The 17582-nt window shown below is 37.9% G+C and overlaps 1 protein-coding gene across 2 annotated transcripts in view; it reads right to left on the bottom strand.

The window, feature by feature from the left end:
* Positions 1-1207: 1207 nt before the first annotated feature.
* Positions 1208-17582, bottom strand: part of zmynd19 (zinc finger, MYND-type containing 19) — a 35878-nt gene continuing 19503 nt past the window's right edge. The window contains exons 3-6 of one of the 2 annotated variants that reach the window (XM_079814690.1): positions 16912-17018; positions 5078-5218; positions 4308-4488; positions 1208-2724 (exon numbers count right to left, since the gene is read on the bottom strand). In XM_079814690.1, the coding sequence (XP_079670816.1) occupies positions 2581-2724; positions 4308-4488; positions 5078-5218; positions 16912-17018 (573 nt within the window). In that variant the 3' untranslated portion in view covers positions 1208-2580. The remainder of the gene's footprint in view (positions 2725-4307; positions 4489-5077; positions 5219-16911; positions 17019-17582) is intronic. The other variant, XM_079814691.1, reaches the window with a different exon arrangement.

Genomic DNA, 17582 nt, shown 5'->3' with positions numbered 1-17582 from the left:
ACAGTAATGTTAATTTACATGCCACTACAAAGAGCATGGTATTTTGACAGAACCATGTAATATATATATATATAGGCCTATATATATATATATATTACAATGGTATGCCCAAAATGCCATCCTTATTGCGCGTTCAATGGATTCATTTGAACAAATGCCGCGCGTCAAAAAAGCTGGCCCAAGCTCAACTTTATGCAAATGAATCCGTTGAACGCAACGCGACTATCCAATAGAAGTAGAGCACATGGAGACGGAGGGAAGTCTCTCGCCGGTCCTTTGCTTTTCATTCCCCGCTGGCTCAAACGCACACCCATAGCGGTAAACTTGAGGAACGCCCATCAACATACACATGAGGGGAAGCGTCACAACACCGCGCTTCAGTCGTGCCGCGAAAGTGGATCAGTTAGGTAACCTGTTAACATGGGACCCGAAATAAAAAAGGACACGCCACGCAGCTGAGACGCTCACGCCACGCTTGCAGTGTGTAGCCGGCCTTAAAGGGATAGTTCACCCCAAAAAATATAAAATTCTGTAATCATATAGTCCTACTCACTCTCATGTCGTCCCAAAACTGTATGACTTTCTTTGATTCGCAGAAGACAAGATACTGACTTTTTTTAGATTAAAAACTATGGAAACAAGTTTCCGCCAAACAAATTGTTCTAATTGTTATGAGTTAATGTTATACTATTTAGATAAAATATTATCATGACTTAATATCTCATTATAATGAGAACGTTTCTGGTAATAACGTCTCATCTCGTAATAATGAGAAACGTTCTCCTAATGACTTGACATCTCATAATAACGTTAAACTTTCTCATATGGTCTTTTTTTCACAACAAATGAATTTTTTTTTCACTCAACTGTGGTGAATATATTTTTCAACATAGAAAGTCATTTATGTTCTTTACCACAATTACAGTTGATAAAACAAACCAAGTGACAATTTAATAAAATATAACAATATTAAAACTAAATTTCAAATGGCAAAAAAAAGATCAAATGATCCAAATTAAGTTTATAATTTTTTTTCTGTCCTCAATTTCACTTTTTAAAGCTTGATTTTGACCTTTGACTTCACCTCTTCACCTTTTATGGTACCAATTTCAAAATTATTCAAATTGTGCAGTACGCAAACATCTTAATACAGTCGTCACTCAAAAGAGAACATGATATGGGCAAAACAGACACTTTGCACCCAAATGAACCTTTACACATTTGAGATTTTATTTCATTATTTTATTCTTATATTTTACAGTGACAAGAGATGGACAGTTATCACAAACTATGTCCATTCACATATTTATGCATTTAATGTTTGTATGGTAATAGCTTAGAAAAAAATAAAAAGAACAGACACCAACCTACCCCAGACTCCCATTTCTCAAAAGAACAAGAATCAAAGTGAGGATATTCAGTGCACAGTGTTCAACCCCAACCAGATAAATTATTTGAAATACGAACACAGACAAACGTCACATGTATGCATCATTATACATGCTTATTTGTGTGTGCGCGTCACAGTTTGGTAGAGTTGCCCTTGACGTAAGAGGAAGACACACTTGGAACTTGTGTGCACATTTTTGTATCAAGATGTAAAAATTCTAAAAAAAGTTAAACAAAATTCATAAATTAAACTCATTTTGACAAAGATTTTAAGACAAACAAGAAGACTAATCATTGAATGACTGGGACCCAAATGAAAATGTTAGATATCCAAGTACACATTGACAACATGAATCAGAGTCAACTTTCCATGTGGGTTTTCAAGTTTTTCCCAGGACATCCCTCTAAACTGAGTGCTTGTTATGGTAAGTGAAACTAAACATGACATGAGTGGGAAGAGTAAATAGGATTGTAATGCATTTCAAAAACAGGCAGACAGGAAAAGTGACACTGCCTCCCAAAGAAGGCATATTCTCCGATACCCCCTACCAAAAATTCCATAAAGCAAAAAAACAAAAAACACATTCAACCACTTCATCCATGTCCTTCAGTCAAAATGGCATTGCACACACAATACTGGTGGTGTGGTTTCGCACAGCGATCAACTGTATACTTGTAGAAGGTATGGCAGTTGAGTGTGCTTGGTTATGTGCACAAGAAGTCCAACCGGGAGAAGAGGAGGAAGGGTAGTACAGTGAGGAGGTCCGTATTCCATCCCATCATCAGTTGTACAGCAGTTTTGTCCCTCGGCGGCTAATACTTCATGACAGAAGGGTGGATGGAACAAGCGAGCGCATGACTGTCAATACTCAAATGCAGTCCATAGAGAAAGAGTTATGACGGCAATCACGGCATGGTGTTTTTCTTCATCAGACGCATTCATAGCAGCAGGTGGAGCTTTTAAAACCTCCTTCTCAACAACAAAAAAAACTCCATTTCCCATAATCCCCGTAGGCAAGTTGTGGAGATGTGAAAGTTCTGGGAAGTATGTTTTTTTTTCCCCCAATAGGCCCATCCAACCCACCAAAATTGTCCCCAGGCCTACCAGTAAGTTTTTGCATTTCAACTCAAGTCTCACCCTACACCCCCTTGTGACCCTCGTTTTTCAAACTGGGGTTGAGGGGGGGGGGATCATCGCTCGGGCTCAGACTCCAGCGCCAGAACCCGTTTACGCTCACGACACTGCTTCTTATGGGCCGGCCAATCCCTCTGTTGACACTGTGAGCCGCAGTAGCGTGCCACCTGGCATCGGCCGCAGATGTTGAACTCCCTCAGCTGGAAAAGGTACACATAAAAGACAAGATATTGTCACAACTCAAATAAATGAGCCAAATCAAATAAAAAAAAAAAGTTAAGACTGTGTTTAAATGACAATGATTTGAAAATCATGTGGTCAATTTAGATTTTTAAGAGAATAATTTTAATCCCCACTAAAATGGGATTGTTCATGGTTGACAACAACTGACTAGTCAAATTAAGTGGCCCCACTTTATATTAGGTGGCCTTAACTACTATGTACTTACATCAAAAAAGAAGTACAATGTACTTACTGTGTTCATATTGTATTGCAAAACACCTTTGCTGATATTGAGGTGGGATACAGGTAAAGTTAGGGACAGGTGTGGTGGTATGGGTAAGTTTAAGGGTAGGGTTAGGTGTAAGGGAAGTGTCAGTGTAATTACAAATGTAATTACAGAAATGAATTACAGATGTAATTACATGAAGGTATTTTTAAAAATGTAAGTACAATGTAAAAACATGTACATAATAAAGTGCAATGTATCAAATGATTAATTAAAATGTTAGTACATAGTAGTTAAGGCAACCTAATATAAAGTGGGTCCGATTGCCTGATCCAAACCAGAGCCCTCCCCCTGCTGGGTTTCGTTATCACTGATTCAGAACTGTGATGCATTTGCATCAAAGCAGCAGGTGTTGATCCCTGTTGCTTGGTAATGACGATGCAGGAGAAGGTGGCAAATGCATAGAGTTGCTTCTCCTCACTTTTATATTTAGTTTTTTGAGCCTTTGATTTAGTTTGCAATAAATGGCACTAGCGTCTATCTGTTGTAAATGTACTACAAATGTTTTAAAGAACATGGGAGTCCATTTCTGCTGAATCCGAGCAGAAATTAGATATGCAGTACATTCTCTATTTGCATTGCATCAGTGATGTTTGTGAAAACACAAAATCATTCATAATAGCAGTTCAATTCCACTATTTAATACAATTGTGTTCATAGCAGCAGCGAACTGTAGTGGAGTTTTAGGTGGACCCCAGGTACGGTTCATGGGTGTGTACCAGAGTTCAGATAACATTGTTCACATTGTCCAAATGAACCAAACTCTGACGTCAATCAAAACCCAGTGTGCACTATAAATGCTAGTGTAAAATTTGAAAAAAATAATCAAATAATCTGATAAGAGCAGTTTACTATTATCAGTGCTATGGGAACGTATAATCTCAACATATAAATTTTGAGAAATTATCATTTTGGCCAATAATCCATGATACATCCAAAAATATATCCATGCAAGCATATTTGCCTGCTGCCTCACTCATTATGCTTTTTTGCGCTTGAAATATACTACTTTCAAGTAAAAAAAAAAATAATAATTCAAGATATGCTACTGTTTATGGTTTCATTCTTTTGCGTTCCATCAAGCTGTTTTTAAACAATACATCCTACAGTATATAAACATATGAAATGCACCTGTGTTGTTAGACTGATGTTCTTCCGTTTCAGACAACCCACTTTGCAGATATGCACGTCCTTATGTATGACCAGTATGTTTTTTTTAATCCAAATTACATCCAAAACAATGTATAATGACTTTCGTCTCTTCACCATACTGACCCTCCTCTCAATGAGCGAACAGGGTGGGTAGTGACACTCGTAGTAGGTGCAGGAGCACTCCTCCTCTTCCACCAGCTCTCCGTTGGCATTGTAGTAGCGGGTGCGACTCAACTCCAAATACTGCTCTTCCACTGGGTCTGCGGGAACCTGCTGGATGGCCAGCCAATACAGCGACTGCTCTCTAGAGAGGATATTTTATACAGGCATAACTTAAATTGTTCTGAGGTGCTTTCTGAGCAGAGTAGGGCTGTAGAAAATCTTGGTCGACTGAAGTCCTGAAATTTTAGACTAAAAATCGACTAAAAAATGACGTTAGGAAAAAAAAAGTTAAATTAATTAGCTGCACACTGTGCGCAGTACTTGGTAGCCTTGTTGTCTGCCTAAATGAATTATAAATAAACATAAAAAACTAGTAAGCTATTTGCAGTATATTAAATCGTTTTTGACCTGATTATTTTGCACTGAAATGAGTCTGACACACGAGTCTTTCGGCAAAAAAAGACAGACTGTTACCTGTGAAACAGGTGTGCTCTGAAAACACCCCCATTAGCAATTAGTGCTCTCTACCTGATGAAATGAACGCGGAGCGGCAAAACTGATGAAATGAACGCGGCAAAACTAATGAAATGAACGCGGCAAAAAAATCGACCAATCAGAATTTTGGTCGAGCCAGAACGTATCGACCAATCGACTGGGAGATTACAGCCCTAGAGCAGAGTAGATAACAGCAGATATTTATTTGTTTCTTTCACATGTGGGATCTAAATTACCTTTGTTTGCTGGACAGTTCTTCAGGTTTGGGACTCCATCCCACAGGAACGAGGCGTAAGTTGTCTAGACGGTTGTCAACTGTGACTGAGTTTATGTGAACTACTTGGAAACTTGGAGCGATTCCACCTCTGTGCTTTTCCCTGTGAATAAGTACACCAAACCATGATTACTTCTAAAACAAGTAGATGTCTACTTATTAACAGCCTCTTCACAGTTTACACATTTGCAAAAAAAAAAAAAAAAAAAACAGGTCAACATTTCACAAATTAATTTTTTTTGTCTTAGAAATGCCCATATGATTACTACGACTACTACGACTACTACAACAATTATAGTAATACAATTGTTTAATAGGGGTGTGATGATCTCTCGTCGAGGTGAAAAGCGTTCTCGTGTCATATTGTCTTGACCTGGTCATGAAGGAGTGTGAAGTTAGGATAGAATATGACACAGCAGAAGCGTCAGACTTATATTTTAAAATGTGCGTTCAGCACCACCCCTCCCTATTTACAGAGTACGCACGATTGCGAAAGTGAAAAATAAACTGGAGTGCGCATTCAAACGCAATATCAATACGTTACCGCTGTTTGAAAGCGGCTCCCTGAGGCACGTGAATATCTCCCAATATAAAAGCTCGTTGTAACCATCTCTTAGCTCTGTATCATGCTTGAAGAAAAATGTGGTCTCTATTTGCAACTTTGAATATTGAGTACTTATTGCACTTAATATCTGATAAATTTGTGGGATGGAGAGGAGTTCAGTTAGGAGGTCAAAAGAAGCTCATGTGCAGTTCTAAGGTCTGAAGAGACAATCATACAGGAAAGAAGCCAGTCAGTTGAGTTTTTGACAAAACCTTTACAGTGCTTGTTGTCTTTTACTGCATATGACAATTCATACTCAGAAAGTAGAACTGAAATGACATTAATTACAAGATCATCAGTTAAAACATTTCAAATGCATCTGCAAACTATTTTTCTAGTCATGTATTTCATCATTAAGGATTTAAAAAAAATACTACGTAAAAATCTTGTTTCGTTCTCGTGAACCCAATCTCGTGTCTCGTCGTCTTGTGAGATAAGGGTCTCGTCACACCCCTAATAATTAATCTTGTTGCCACATTAAAAAGCTGCACAATACCATTGAAATAAAACATCATCTTTTTTATAGTATTCATTTTCGTCATTTCCAATTTGTTTCATGAATGTATTTAATAGAATACAAGAATACAAATAGTAATTTGTATACATTTTACTAGATTTGTAGTAGCGCTCTGCTTTATTAGCTTTTTTTCCCGCTTACGCTGATTGAGCTTATAGCCTAATGCTTTTGTTCTTTAAACAATATGTGTAAACAAAAAATATAGGCCGGTTTTAAATTGAAAGAAAACCTTAAGATATGACTTAAGCTTGTTGTATATATGCTTGTTCAGAAATGGTGACAAAAACTTGGTTTTTTTCTTTTTCTTTTTTTTATCATTTTCTCAAAATAACGTAATTTAAATAAACGAATATTCGATTTATGAGCCCAAATATTTGAATACAATATTTTGGGAAAATGCCCATCCCTAGTGGCTTCACAAACAAACTGGAGTCTGTGTTCGAAATCGCCCCCATACCCCTTAATTAGAGACGATAAAAGTGAGTGGGTCCAATATCATTGGTCGATGATAAGCTGGAAGCTGAGCCATATCGCATTAATTATCATGGACGTATCGCCTGCGATAATTAAGGCGATATGGCTCAGCTTGTCAGTGAACTACGGCTCTGTGTAGTAAATGCCGCTCTATCTGAAAGCAGGTGATGGCGATTTACTACTAATCAAGGAACCGGCTTTACTGACGAGATGCGCCTAACAATGTCATGCGATATATCGTCCAGCCCTAGACTATATTTATACATATTTGTTTAAAGTATAGGCTAAATTAAAATAACATTATTAACCGGTACTTTTTCAAATCAAACCGTTTTCGGAACAGTAATGTTTATTGAGGAACGCAAAAACGGAAACGCTAAAATATCGATTCTGCTCGGAGTGAACCGATTGATATTTTTTTCCGTTTTTAAGCCCTGATTTAGTTTGCGCACTCGAAAAGCGCATGTTAAAACCGTGCACATGCCGGCAAGGCTTTAAAATGCAAATAATGAACTTTCGTGATTGTGAATTACTTTAGTGTTATCTAGAGTGTAATCTAGATTAAAATGGCTCATTTGAATTCTGCCGAAGGCATTCAGAATGTGTGATCGTAAATGATTGTTCGTCTTTTTGTAGTTTGAATAATAAATAACTTCTGTCCCTTTAAGACCTGACGCACGCATGGATCTCAAACACTGTTCCTGTGAGCTGGTTACGACTGTGTTTACGTTAAAACTCACCAAGATGGGCATTGAGACATTTTTGAGTGTATTTGACCATTAATAAGCTGGAAAAAGGAGCTAATTTTTGCACTTGTATGTCAGAGGCGGCTTTATTACGGTATGTGTGTGTGCACTTCAGATGCGAGTGCGTGTCAACTCACTGTCGGTCGGAGAGGAGAGAGCAGCTGATATCGATACTGTAGAAAATTAGTATAGTATAATTTCAGAATCGATACATATCAAAATAGATATTTTTGACAACACTAGTAGGCATACACACAGGTTTGAAGACTCGAAGTTCTCTCGCCCCCTACAGTGCGCGCGCGCACGCACGCACGCACGCACGCAAAAGAGGCTGACTGTTCACAGAGCTCTGTGTCCAAGCACATTAATAGAGAGACGAAGGGAAGGAAAAGATGTGGTAGAAAAAAGTGTACGAGCAATAGGGATAACCGTACCCTGGAGAGGATTGTGAAACAAAACCCATTCAAAAATGTGGGGGAGATTCACAAAGTGGACTGCAGCTGGAGTCAGTGCTTCAAGAACCACTACGCACAAACGTATGAAAAGACATGTGTTTCAGCTCTCGCATTTCTTGTGTCAAGCCACTCTTGAACAACAGACAGCGTCAGAAGCGTCTTGCCTGGGCTAAAGACAAAAATCCACGTTGCTTGAGGTCCAGTGTAAATTTCCACAGTTAGTGATGGTTTGGGGTGCCAAGTCATCTGCTGGTGTTGGTCCACTGTGTTTTCTGAGGTCCAAGGTCAACGCAGCCGTATACCAGGAAGTTTAAGAGCACTTCATGCTTCCTGCTGCTGACCAACTTTATGGAGATTCAGATCCAACAGGACTTGGCACCTGCACACAGTGCCAAAGCAACCAATACCTGGTTTAAGGACCATGGTATCCCTGTTCTTAATTGGCCAGCAAACTCACCTGACCTTAACCCCATAGAAAATCTTTTGTGAAGAGGAAGATGCGATATGCCAGACCCAACAATGCAGAAGAGCTGAAGGCCACTATCAGAGCAACCTGGGCTCTCATAACACCTGAGCAGTGCCACAGACTGATCAACTCCATGCCACGCCGCATTTGCTGCAGTAATTCAGGCAAAAGGAGCCCCACCTAAGTATTTAGTGCTGTACATGCTCATACTTTTCATGTTCATACTTTTCAGTTGGCCAATTTTTTTTTTCTAAAAATCCTTTCTTTGTATTGGTCTTAAGTAATATTCACATTTTCTGAGATATTGATTTTGTGATTTTCCTTAGTTGTCAGTTATAATCATCAAAATGAAAAGAAATAAACATTTTAAATATATCAGTCTGTGTGTAATTAATGAATATAATACAAGTTTCACTTTTGGAATGGAATTAGTGAAATAAATCAACTTTTTGATGATATTCTAATTATATGACCAGTACCTACCTAGCATTTATACACATATACATATACATTAGGGCTGTAATCAACCAAAGAAAATCTTGGTCAGCTGAAGTCCTGAAATTTTCGACTAAAAATCGACTAAAAATGACGTTAGGAAAAGAAAAAGTTAAATGAATTAGCTGCGCACTGTGCGCAGTACTTGGTAGCCTTGTTGTCTGCCTAAATGAATTACAAATAAACATGAAAAACTAGTAAGCTATTTGCAGTATATTAAAGCGTTTTTGACCTGATTATTTTGCACTGAAATGAGTCTGACACGAGAGTCTGTCGGCTTTGACAGCGTTGCATCACGTGCACCTGCACAATATCTTAGTACTATATTTTCGGAAATCATAGGCTATGTTGTCAACTAACTAGTGATATCATCACAAGAACTTTTGAGGAATATGCAACATAATTTAGACAATTGTTTTTGTCATATGTATTATAATAACTGACAGACACTATATAATTTCAGCCGCTCTGCAGCTCGAACATGAGCTCAGCTCAGCTTCATGGCTGAGACACAAATAGACTATTAACGTGAAGCTTTTACTCTTAAACACAAAAGGCACGTCCACTTTAAAAAAATAATAATATTTATTAAACAAGCCAGATCAAGAGCAGAAACGAAATAAAGTGCATAACTGAAAAATAAAGCATAGGCTCAAAACGAATACAAACAGTGGCCACAGCGCATCGCTCCAAATAAAAAATAAAATAATAAAGTGCCCAAATCCATTAAATAATACTAGAAATAACTTTGCAGTTTGCACAATAAAACAAAGGGACGGGGCAACTCAAAACAGACGGAGCAACCTAACGCAGACAAGTTAGCTTACAGTTTTTAGGTGATTTGACATGTTTGTCATCGAGCTGTGATATGCAAACTGTTGCTTGCAAAATTTGCATTCCACTTTTTTCTCATTTTCTATTTAAAAAAAATGCTGCCACACTGCCGATGTCTTTGTTGACATGGTAGAAAAGGACTGACTTGGAAAACGCTCTCTCAATTAAATAAATAATAGGCTATACAGCAAAGTAACGTTAGCTTACTTCAATCTGTCTCTCTTCTCCAGTGGGTTGGGCTAATCCAAAAGAAGTAAAAACAAGGGGGGTGTTCTGAAGACAGACTGTTACCTGTGAAACAGGGGTGCTCTGAAAACACCCCCATTAGCAATTAGTGCTTTCCACCTGATGAAATGAGCGCGACAAAACTGATTAAATCAACGCGGCAAAACTGATGAAATGAATGTGGCAAAAAATCGACCAATCAGAATTTTGGTCGAGCCAGAACGTATCGACTAACAATTGACTAATCGATTGGGAGATTACAGCCCTAATATACATATACATACATATATATATATATATATATATATATATATATATATATATATATATATATTGCATAAAGTAAAATAGTATATCAAATCATTCAGTTCTATCTGTAGCAATTGTGGGCGCAGACACATAGTTTAATGAATCTTCCAAATGATTCGATCAAATGAACATCCCCTTCACAAAAGCCCAATTCAGCTCCAGACCCCAGGAAATCGACCATCGATCACAAGAGAGATGGAGGCTCGATTCTGCCCGGAGCTACTAGTTGTTGATAATAATTAACCGACTTCCTATGGACTTTTGTCCAAAACTTAGTTAAAGAGGACAGAGGACTTGTTGTGATCACAAGACAAAGAAATAAACCAGATCTCTGTCTTTTCAATGACCGGTAAATTAACTCCACGTAACACAGCTAAAACTCCAAGCAAACTAGGGCTGTGCAATTAATCGAATTTCGATTTCGATTTCGATTTTGCCTCCCAACGATCACCAAAATAGTACAATCGAGAAAAAACGATTATTTTGCCTTGCGTTCTGAATGAAACGCGCATGCGCTCATCCGCCCCTCCCGAAGCCACAATCTCTCTCAGATCGGGAGTCTCGTGTGCATATCATCCGCTGGAATTTAAAAACTCTGCGCGAGTAAAGATGGCAGAAGGAGGGCAGTTACAGCAGCGTTTGGTGAGCAAAAAAGGCAAAACCAACTCCGTTGTCTGGGAACAGTTTGGCTTCGAGGAATCAGACGACGAGCAAAAACATGTTACGTGCAAGATTTGCTACAAGTAGTGTCTGCAACGCAAGAGAACACCACGAATTTGTTTAACCACTTGAAAATTAAACAGAGTGACCTATGACAATCTAATAAAGAAACAAAAACTGACGAGAGCAGGGGTGCCGTGTAAACGTCCTTTTTCCCCCTCATATTTTTCAAATAATTCTCTCTTTGTAAACTTTGTGCAATGCATGCGAGTGCTGCCATATGTTAGAATATGACCAGTCGTTTTCACCGTCGTCACCCGGGTTTAGTGCCAGAAGACGCGAATGAGAAGCCGCGCGCTGTGAGAAAATGTATCTATCTGATAATGTATCATCCGAGAGCGCGCACACGTCTCTCAGCGCGCAAATATTGAGTTCTCTTTCAAGTCTTGCTCTTGAACGGACAAACTCACACAAAACGTATGTCAACATGTCCATCTTGATGAGTATCCTAGCAGACATAGTCTGTATATGCCTTAAGTGAACTTTATACAGTCGAGAAAGACGACGCATATCCGATCCGGATTGAATAGCTTTTGTAAGTTTAATAGGATTAATCTTTAATTTATGCACTCAAATATGCAATGTTATTTTACATTTGAGACATTTCTGTACCTGAAAACTAATGTTAGACGTACCTGAAAAGCATATCTAGCCGAACCATATTGTTTATCTTATTTATTTGTGATTATCATTTTTACGTGAATACTTTTATACTTTGATTTGAATATATGTTATATTATTTATTTTAATAGTTCAAAAAGTACAACAAATGTTACAATTTCAATTGAATTGTTGAAAGGTGTATTTTTAATAAATACAACACATTCCCAAAGTCATGTGAAATAATCGTGTTACATAATCGTGATTTCAATATTGACCAAAATAATCGTGATTATGATTTTTTCCATAATCGAGCAGCCCTAAAGCAAACTCACAGAAACTGTTACATATGGAGTGCATCAAATCACTGATTATTGGACTTTCATTCAAATAGCCTTCGACATAGCTTGTTAGTGTGTTACAACTGATACACGTGACTATTATGCATGTATATTACTCCCAATTCATGCAATTATGTAACTATTGAATGAGTGGATGAAAAGGCATCGTGTTTGATATTTTTGTGTTCGTATGGGTATAGTCCAACAGATGAGCTGAATGAAATCTTTATAGAATTGATCATGTCCTTATAGTAAGAAATTAGGTCTAAATTTACTCCCTGCTTAAGAGCAGGAAACTAAATTACTATAGATAATAGGGCTGAACGATACATTGAATTTTCATCGTCATCGCGACATGAACTCCCGCGATGAACATATCGCAACAGACAGCCTGACACGATGAAAAAGGAATACAGTTTATTACATGCACCAATCTGAGTAACGTATTATGAATACTTGGATTACTTCCACATTGAATTGCATTTTATAAGTGTAGGAATGCGGCCATCAAATCCTGCTTACTAAACATATATTATAAAATATTTAGCTAACGTCAAACGGGGCCAACGGCTCTTGGACTAGTAAATCAGCGCATAGGAGAACATTCTCCTATGCACTGATTTACTAGCCCAAGATCCGTTGCACGTCAACTAAGCAGGAGCACCTGCAGTGGTCGGCCAAAATACTTTTTAAGTCAAAATACTTCAGTGAAGCTGTTTTACGTGAATATTATGACACGAGTGAAGCACAGTTTTATTTACAAAATAAATAATAGGTTCGCAGTTATATTTTACATCACAGCCATGGAAACATATGGATTCATGCCGATCGAGAAAGGCTTTATGTGGTGAGCCAAATTTAAGTTTGCTTGCGTTTTGCTATCTGGTCACACGATTTTCCACGAATTTAACAATAGGCTTACTCCATTTTATTCTACTGGACATGGAATCTCTTATTTATTTTCCCAAATCCTAATTTACGTCTCTGACAGGGGATTAAACATTTCTTCCTTGTTTGATTTATTTAGGAGTAGGCTATATTCGCATCATTTACTGTGGTAAAGTAGAAAAGGTAGGACAGATACATTTTACTTCAAACTTTACTTTATTTAACACAGTTTGTGCTGCTATTAGACTTGGTCTAGATTTTGTGTATAGCGCATTTCATACACGCCGGAGATTTTTAGTTTCGCCTTCTCTCACAGCGCATAATCAAACAAAGCCTACGTTCTTGACCCTGTGGAAGATAATTTCGTTCTTCAAATTTACTACAAGTGGCCTATCAGTTTTGGAACATCAGAAGAAAACATGAAGATATTAGAAAACGATGCGTCTTTCCTGCTCGTGTCATCCCTTTCAGTGCAAAGGCATATGACGCACGTCTATGGGGAAATATAAACAAATTTTTTTCTTTAACTAATATTTAACTTATATTATTTATATTTCGATTATTTACTTTTTTTCTTTAATATGAAATGCTGTTTGAATTTCCAAGATAGAAACGCTTTCTTGCCCTGGCTCTGTTGTTCTGGCTCCATCTCTACCTCTAGCTCCCGCTGCTCCTCTCCGACTCCATTGTGACTGATCACGCAAACCGTACATTTTTTTGTTTTCATATTGGGGCGTTCTGAGAAATGAGTTGCCTTAATTTATTTAGAGAGTAAATAAACTCATGAAACAGAAGTATCGTTAATGTTATCCATTGATTTCAACAATGTACTGTATTCTAAATATCAACTATTTAAATTGTAACTGTAACGGAATACAGTTACTCATAGTATTCTGAATACGTGATGCCAGTACATGTAGGTACATGTATTCCCTTACTGCCCAACACTGAACACGACCTATTAAAGCACTAAGACATGGGAACAGTATAGCTATATTGACATTTGAATATTTATCGCAAGTCATATCGTCATCGCAATATTAAACAATGTTATAGCACATCGCAGCTTTTCCTCATATCGTGCAGCCCTAATAGATAACCCAATTTTATGGGAGGGGTGGAGACACAGTCACCCCTGAACCCTAATTGGCCAGAACTCATCCAGGGGATGGGCAAATATTTGAGTTTAATCTCAGAACACGAACGAAGAATCCAGTTCGGTTCACAGCAGTTCAAGTTGGTTCGCAGTTCAGAGTTGACCAGATTGAGTTCTGAACGGAGAGCTCCCAGGAGACGATCTGACGATCGTGGCAGACCAAGATCAGAGAAAATGGGTTAAACAACGATTTCATTCAGGCCATCTGCTCTTCTCTCACTTTCCTTTCTTTTACTTAAAGTTTATTTTCTTTCCGTTAAGTTTCGGGTTCTGTTAAATTCCGCCGCAAAAGTTTCTCAACAACGAGTTTCTAACAGCGCGCTTCAACTTCAAACAATGCCCACAAGACTTTCATCCAGCCACCAACACGCCACGTGATTGGCTTCCCAAGAAGTCGATCCAAGACACGACCAGACCTTCAGCGAGTCAAAGACCCAGGAAAACCCCTTGTCCAGCCAGGAAAAGGGAATCCCTTGTCAGACGACACACAAGACACAAACGCAAGTAATGCCTCTAGATTCCGAGCTGAACTGGTGCATTAGATCAAATGTTATAACCCTGGCTAAGAAACGATAGGAGGTTAAATTACTGATCAATGGTTTCTTCAGGTCATGTGTCATAAATGCATATATTGCTTAGGATTTCATAATTTCTCTCTCTTAGAACTTATTCTTTCCCTCACCTTCTTCCTTTCTGCAACGTGTGAATGTGCGAGTGCGTGTGTTTATGTTAGATAGTTTGATGTGTTAAGAGTAATCAATAAAGTTCCGTTTGTATTCAACGATAACTGTTCTTGTGTTATGTGCTTATCAATTTAATGTCTTGGACTGCCGATCTAAGTTACCTGGCTGTTAAATAGTGTTTCACTATTGTTCGGATATTAATATCCGCTGCAGAGTTGATATTTACGGCCCGTTCAAATGAACGCTGGAAGAGTCATTTGCTCAGCTGTAAAATAGACTCTCAAAATTCCCTATGAATTCATTCATTCATTCATTTGAGCTAAATATACATGTTTCCCTTTAACAGAGCCCCCTTTAAGTTCTTACATATCGGTGGACGAATAAGTTAAGGTGTAAACATTAATTCTGAATTATTTATAAATTATAGTGTCATTCGAGTCTTTCATTTTAATTAAATTCCCCGTTGAGTTATTTTATCTGACTCATAGTCGCTACATATCTTTCATAACATAGTTGAGATTTTCACTGATGTCCACTACAGTGTAATGCAACAATAGAAGCCCAATTGACCTATCGGTAAGCCCCTCCCCTCGAACGCAGATGAGCCAATAGCAGTTGAGTATCAGTTGCGCTGGGACCGGAACTCGGATTTTCTGATCTTTAGGTGTCAGAAAATCCGAAGCTCTCATCGGTTTGATGGTGTTTATGCTACAAAAATGCTAAACTTCATTAAATCACTTTTTACTTTAAAATGTTGTGCCTGAGGTACTGTAATACTGATTCCAGGTATCCTAAGAGGATTTTCTGTTTGTCATACTCTCGTTAAGTTACGATTAAAGTCCCTGCTAACATACAAACCGAAATAACTAACTGTTCTCACGTCATGTTACACTGTAGGTCAAAAACACAAAGGTCTACATTTCAGTGCCTCTCCATATTAAACTGGTTATATGTAAATTAATTTAATTTTAGATATGTTTAAGGTCTACATTATCTGTCCTACTAAGGAGGACTCCTATTTTGATGGGTATTACATTTACATTTATGAATTTGGCAGACGCTTTTATCCAAAGCGACTTACAGTGCCCTTATAAGTTGCTCAGTTGCTCCATAGGGAAAATCCCCCTGGAGCAACATGGAGTAAAGGGCCTTGCTCAAGGACACACTGGTGGTGACCGCTGGGATCGAAGCAACAACCTTCTGCATATCAGTTCAGTGGTTTAACCCACTGGACCACCATCTCATAGTCTACAGGTTATAGTCTACGGGTAGTGAAAGGAAGAGCTCGCACACAGTTTATCGGAGTTGTTTTGCAGATACAAAGTTTACCAGTTATTAACTGCACCTTCGAAAAGGCATACGGTCTGTATATATGTTTGTTTACTGTTAGTTGTATGAGTGTTTTTGTGTAATTTGCTGTGTATGTTAATGGTAATGCAACGGAGAGAGAGAGTTTGTGAATGAGACGTTAATGCGCACTTCTTATGCTTTGTTTGTTCAGCTCTTATGAGGATTTTTTGGAGTGAAAAAGGACATAAACTTGATAAACCATCAGTAAAGTTTGGCCATCATTCTGACGGGATATACGCTACATTCTGTGTCCAAAAACATCTTGGGATAAGGTTTTCACACTGACAGCTGTCATTGTGAGATATAGCAACTCTGTTTGTTTGTCCGAGTTAGCAACAGTAACTAAGGGGGGCGGGGCTTACCAATAGGTCAATTTATCCCCACAAAGTATCATATCACCAAGCTTTTTGGTGATATTAACAATTTATTCTGAAGTAATATTTTTTTTAAGTAATATTGCTGAATTGCGCTGAATGTAATAAAATCAGAAGAATCATTCTCGTGAAATGATGCTGCCATTTGCATAAACTTGCATGAACCCATTTAAACTAGTTAGGAGGCTGGTCAGCTAGCTGTAAGTTAGTTCAACTGGATTCTGCCACCGCAATTCTCTCTGATGACTGCGCAGAAACTAACTTTACAGTGGGGAGAAATCTGCGGTTTGTCCAATTATTGACACAGTGAAGTGACAGTCACTGTGTCCGTCAGACTGGAGAAATTTTCCCGGTAATGTGACCAAAAATATTTAAGACCCATCGAATCTGAATTTAAGACATTAAGACTTTTTAAGGACCCGCGGACATGGTCATGGCACCCCCTGGTTCATTAAAAATTTCACTAATGCCCAAATTGTGACAGTTATATCTGGAAACAGTAGACAGTGAAAAGGCAGTAGGCTCTGGGAATTGCAATGGGCTCTAGCAGTACACTCACCAGAGTAACTCATGCAGTGGTCGACCAGCCCATCTACCCTTCCCAATGTCAAAGGCATAAGCAAAGATTTTTGCCCCATTCCCATCTGCATCAACTTCCATGCGTGCCTGAAAATAGAAACATTCAGTCATTCAATTTCATAATAGTATAATAAATAATAGTATTCAAAGAATGTGACAAGAACATCTTTGGGCTCTTTTCAAAAACCTGTTTTCCAAAATTTCAACTCCAAACTAAATTTTCAACTAAAACAAACAAACAAATAGCCTTAAGTGGCAATCATTGGAGTCCAAGCACCAATAGCCCATGAGGATGATTAACGTCCTTCTTGAATGTTGAATCAAATAAAATCTGTACAAAAACTTTTATGTTTTCAGTTTAACACACACGTGTTTGTTTTATTCATACCACAACAGTAAATAAGTGTCTTTAAAGAAATGTTTATAATATATTAACCTTGAAAAAGGAATAAAATTGTCTTCTTTTAAATAGCCAGCAATATATTTAATAATTTCTGGCAACTTTAAAAATGTGTTTTACTGGAATCTATAAAATTAAATAAACATTTAATGATCTAAAAGATTTTTTACAGATTTAAAAATGTAAATGTCAGTACTCCATAGGTATACAAATTAAGTAGATCTATACATTAAGATTATGCTTAAATGATT

This window comes from Gobio gobio (assembly GCF_949357685.1).
Source record: "Gobio gobio genome assembly, chromosome: 4".
In the NCBI taxonomy this organism is placed as follows: Eukaryota; Metazoa; Chordata; class Actinopteri; order Cypriniformes; family Gobionidae; genus Gobio; species Gobio gobio.
The sequence above is the reverse complement of the archived record's forward strand: the minus strand, read 5'-3'. Positions and strand labels throughout refer to the sequence as shown.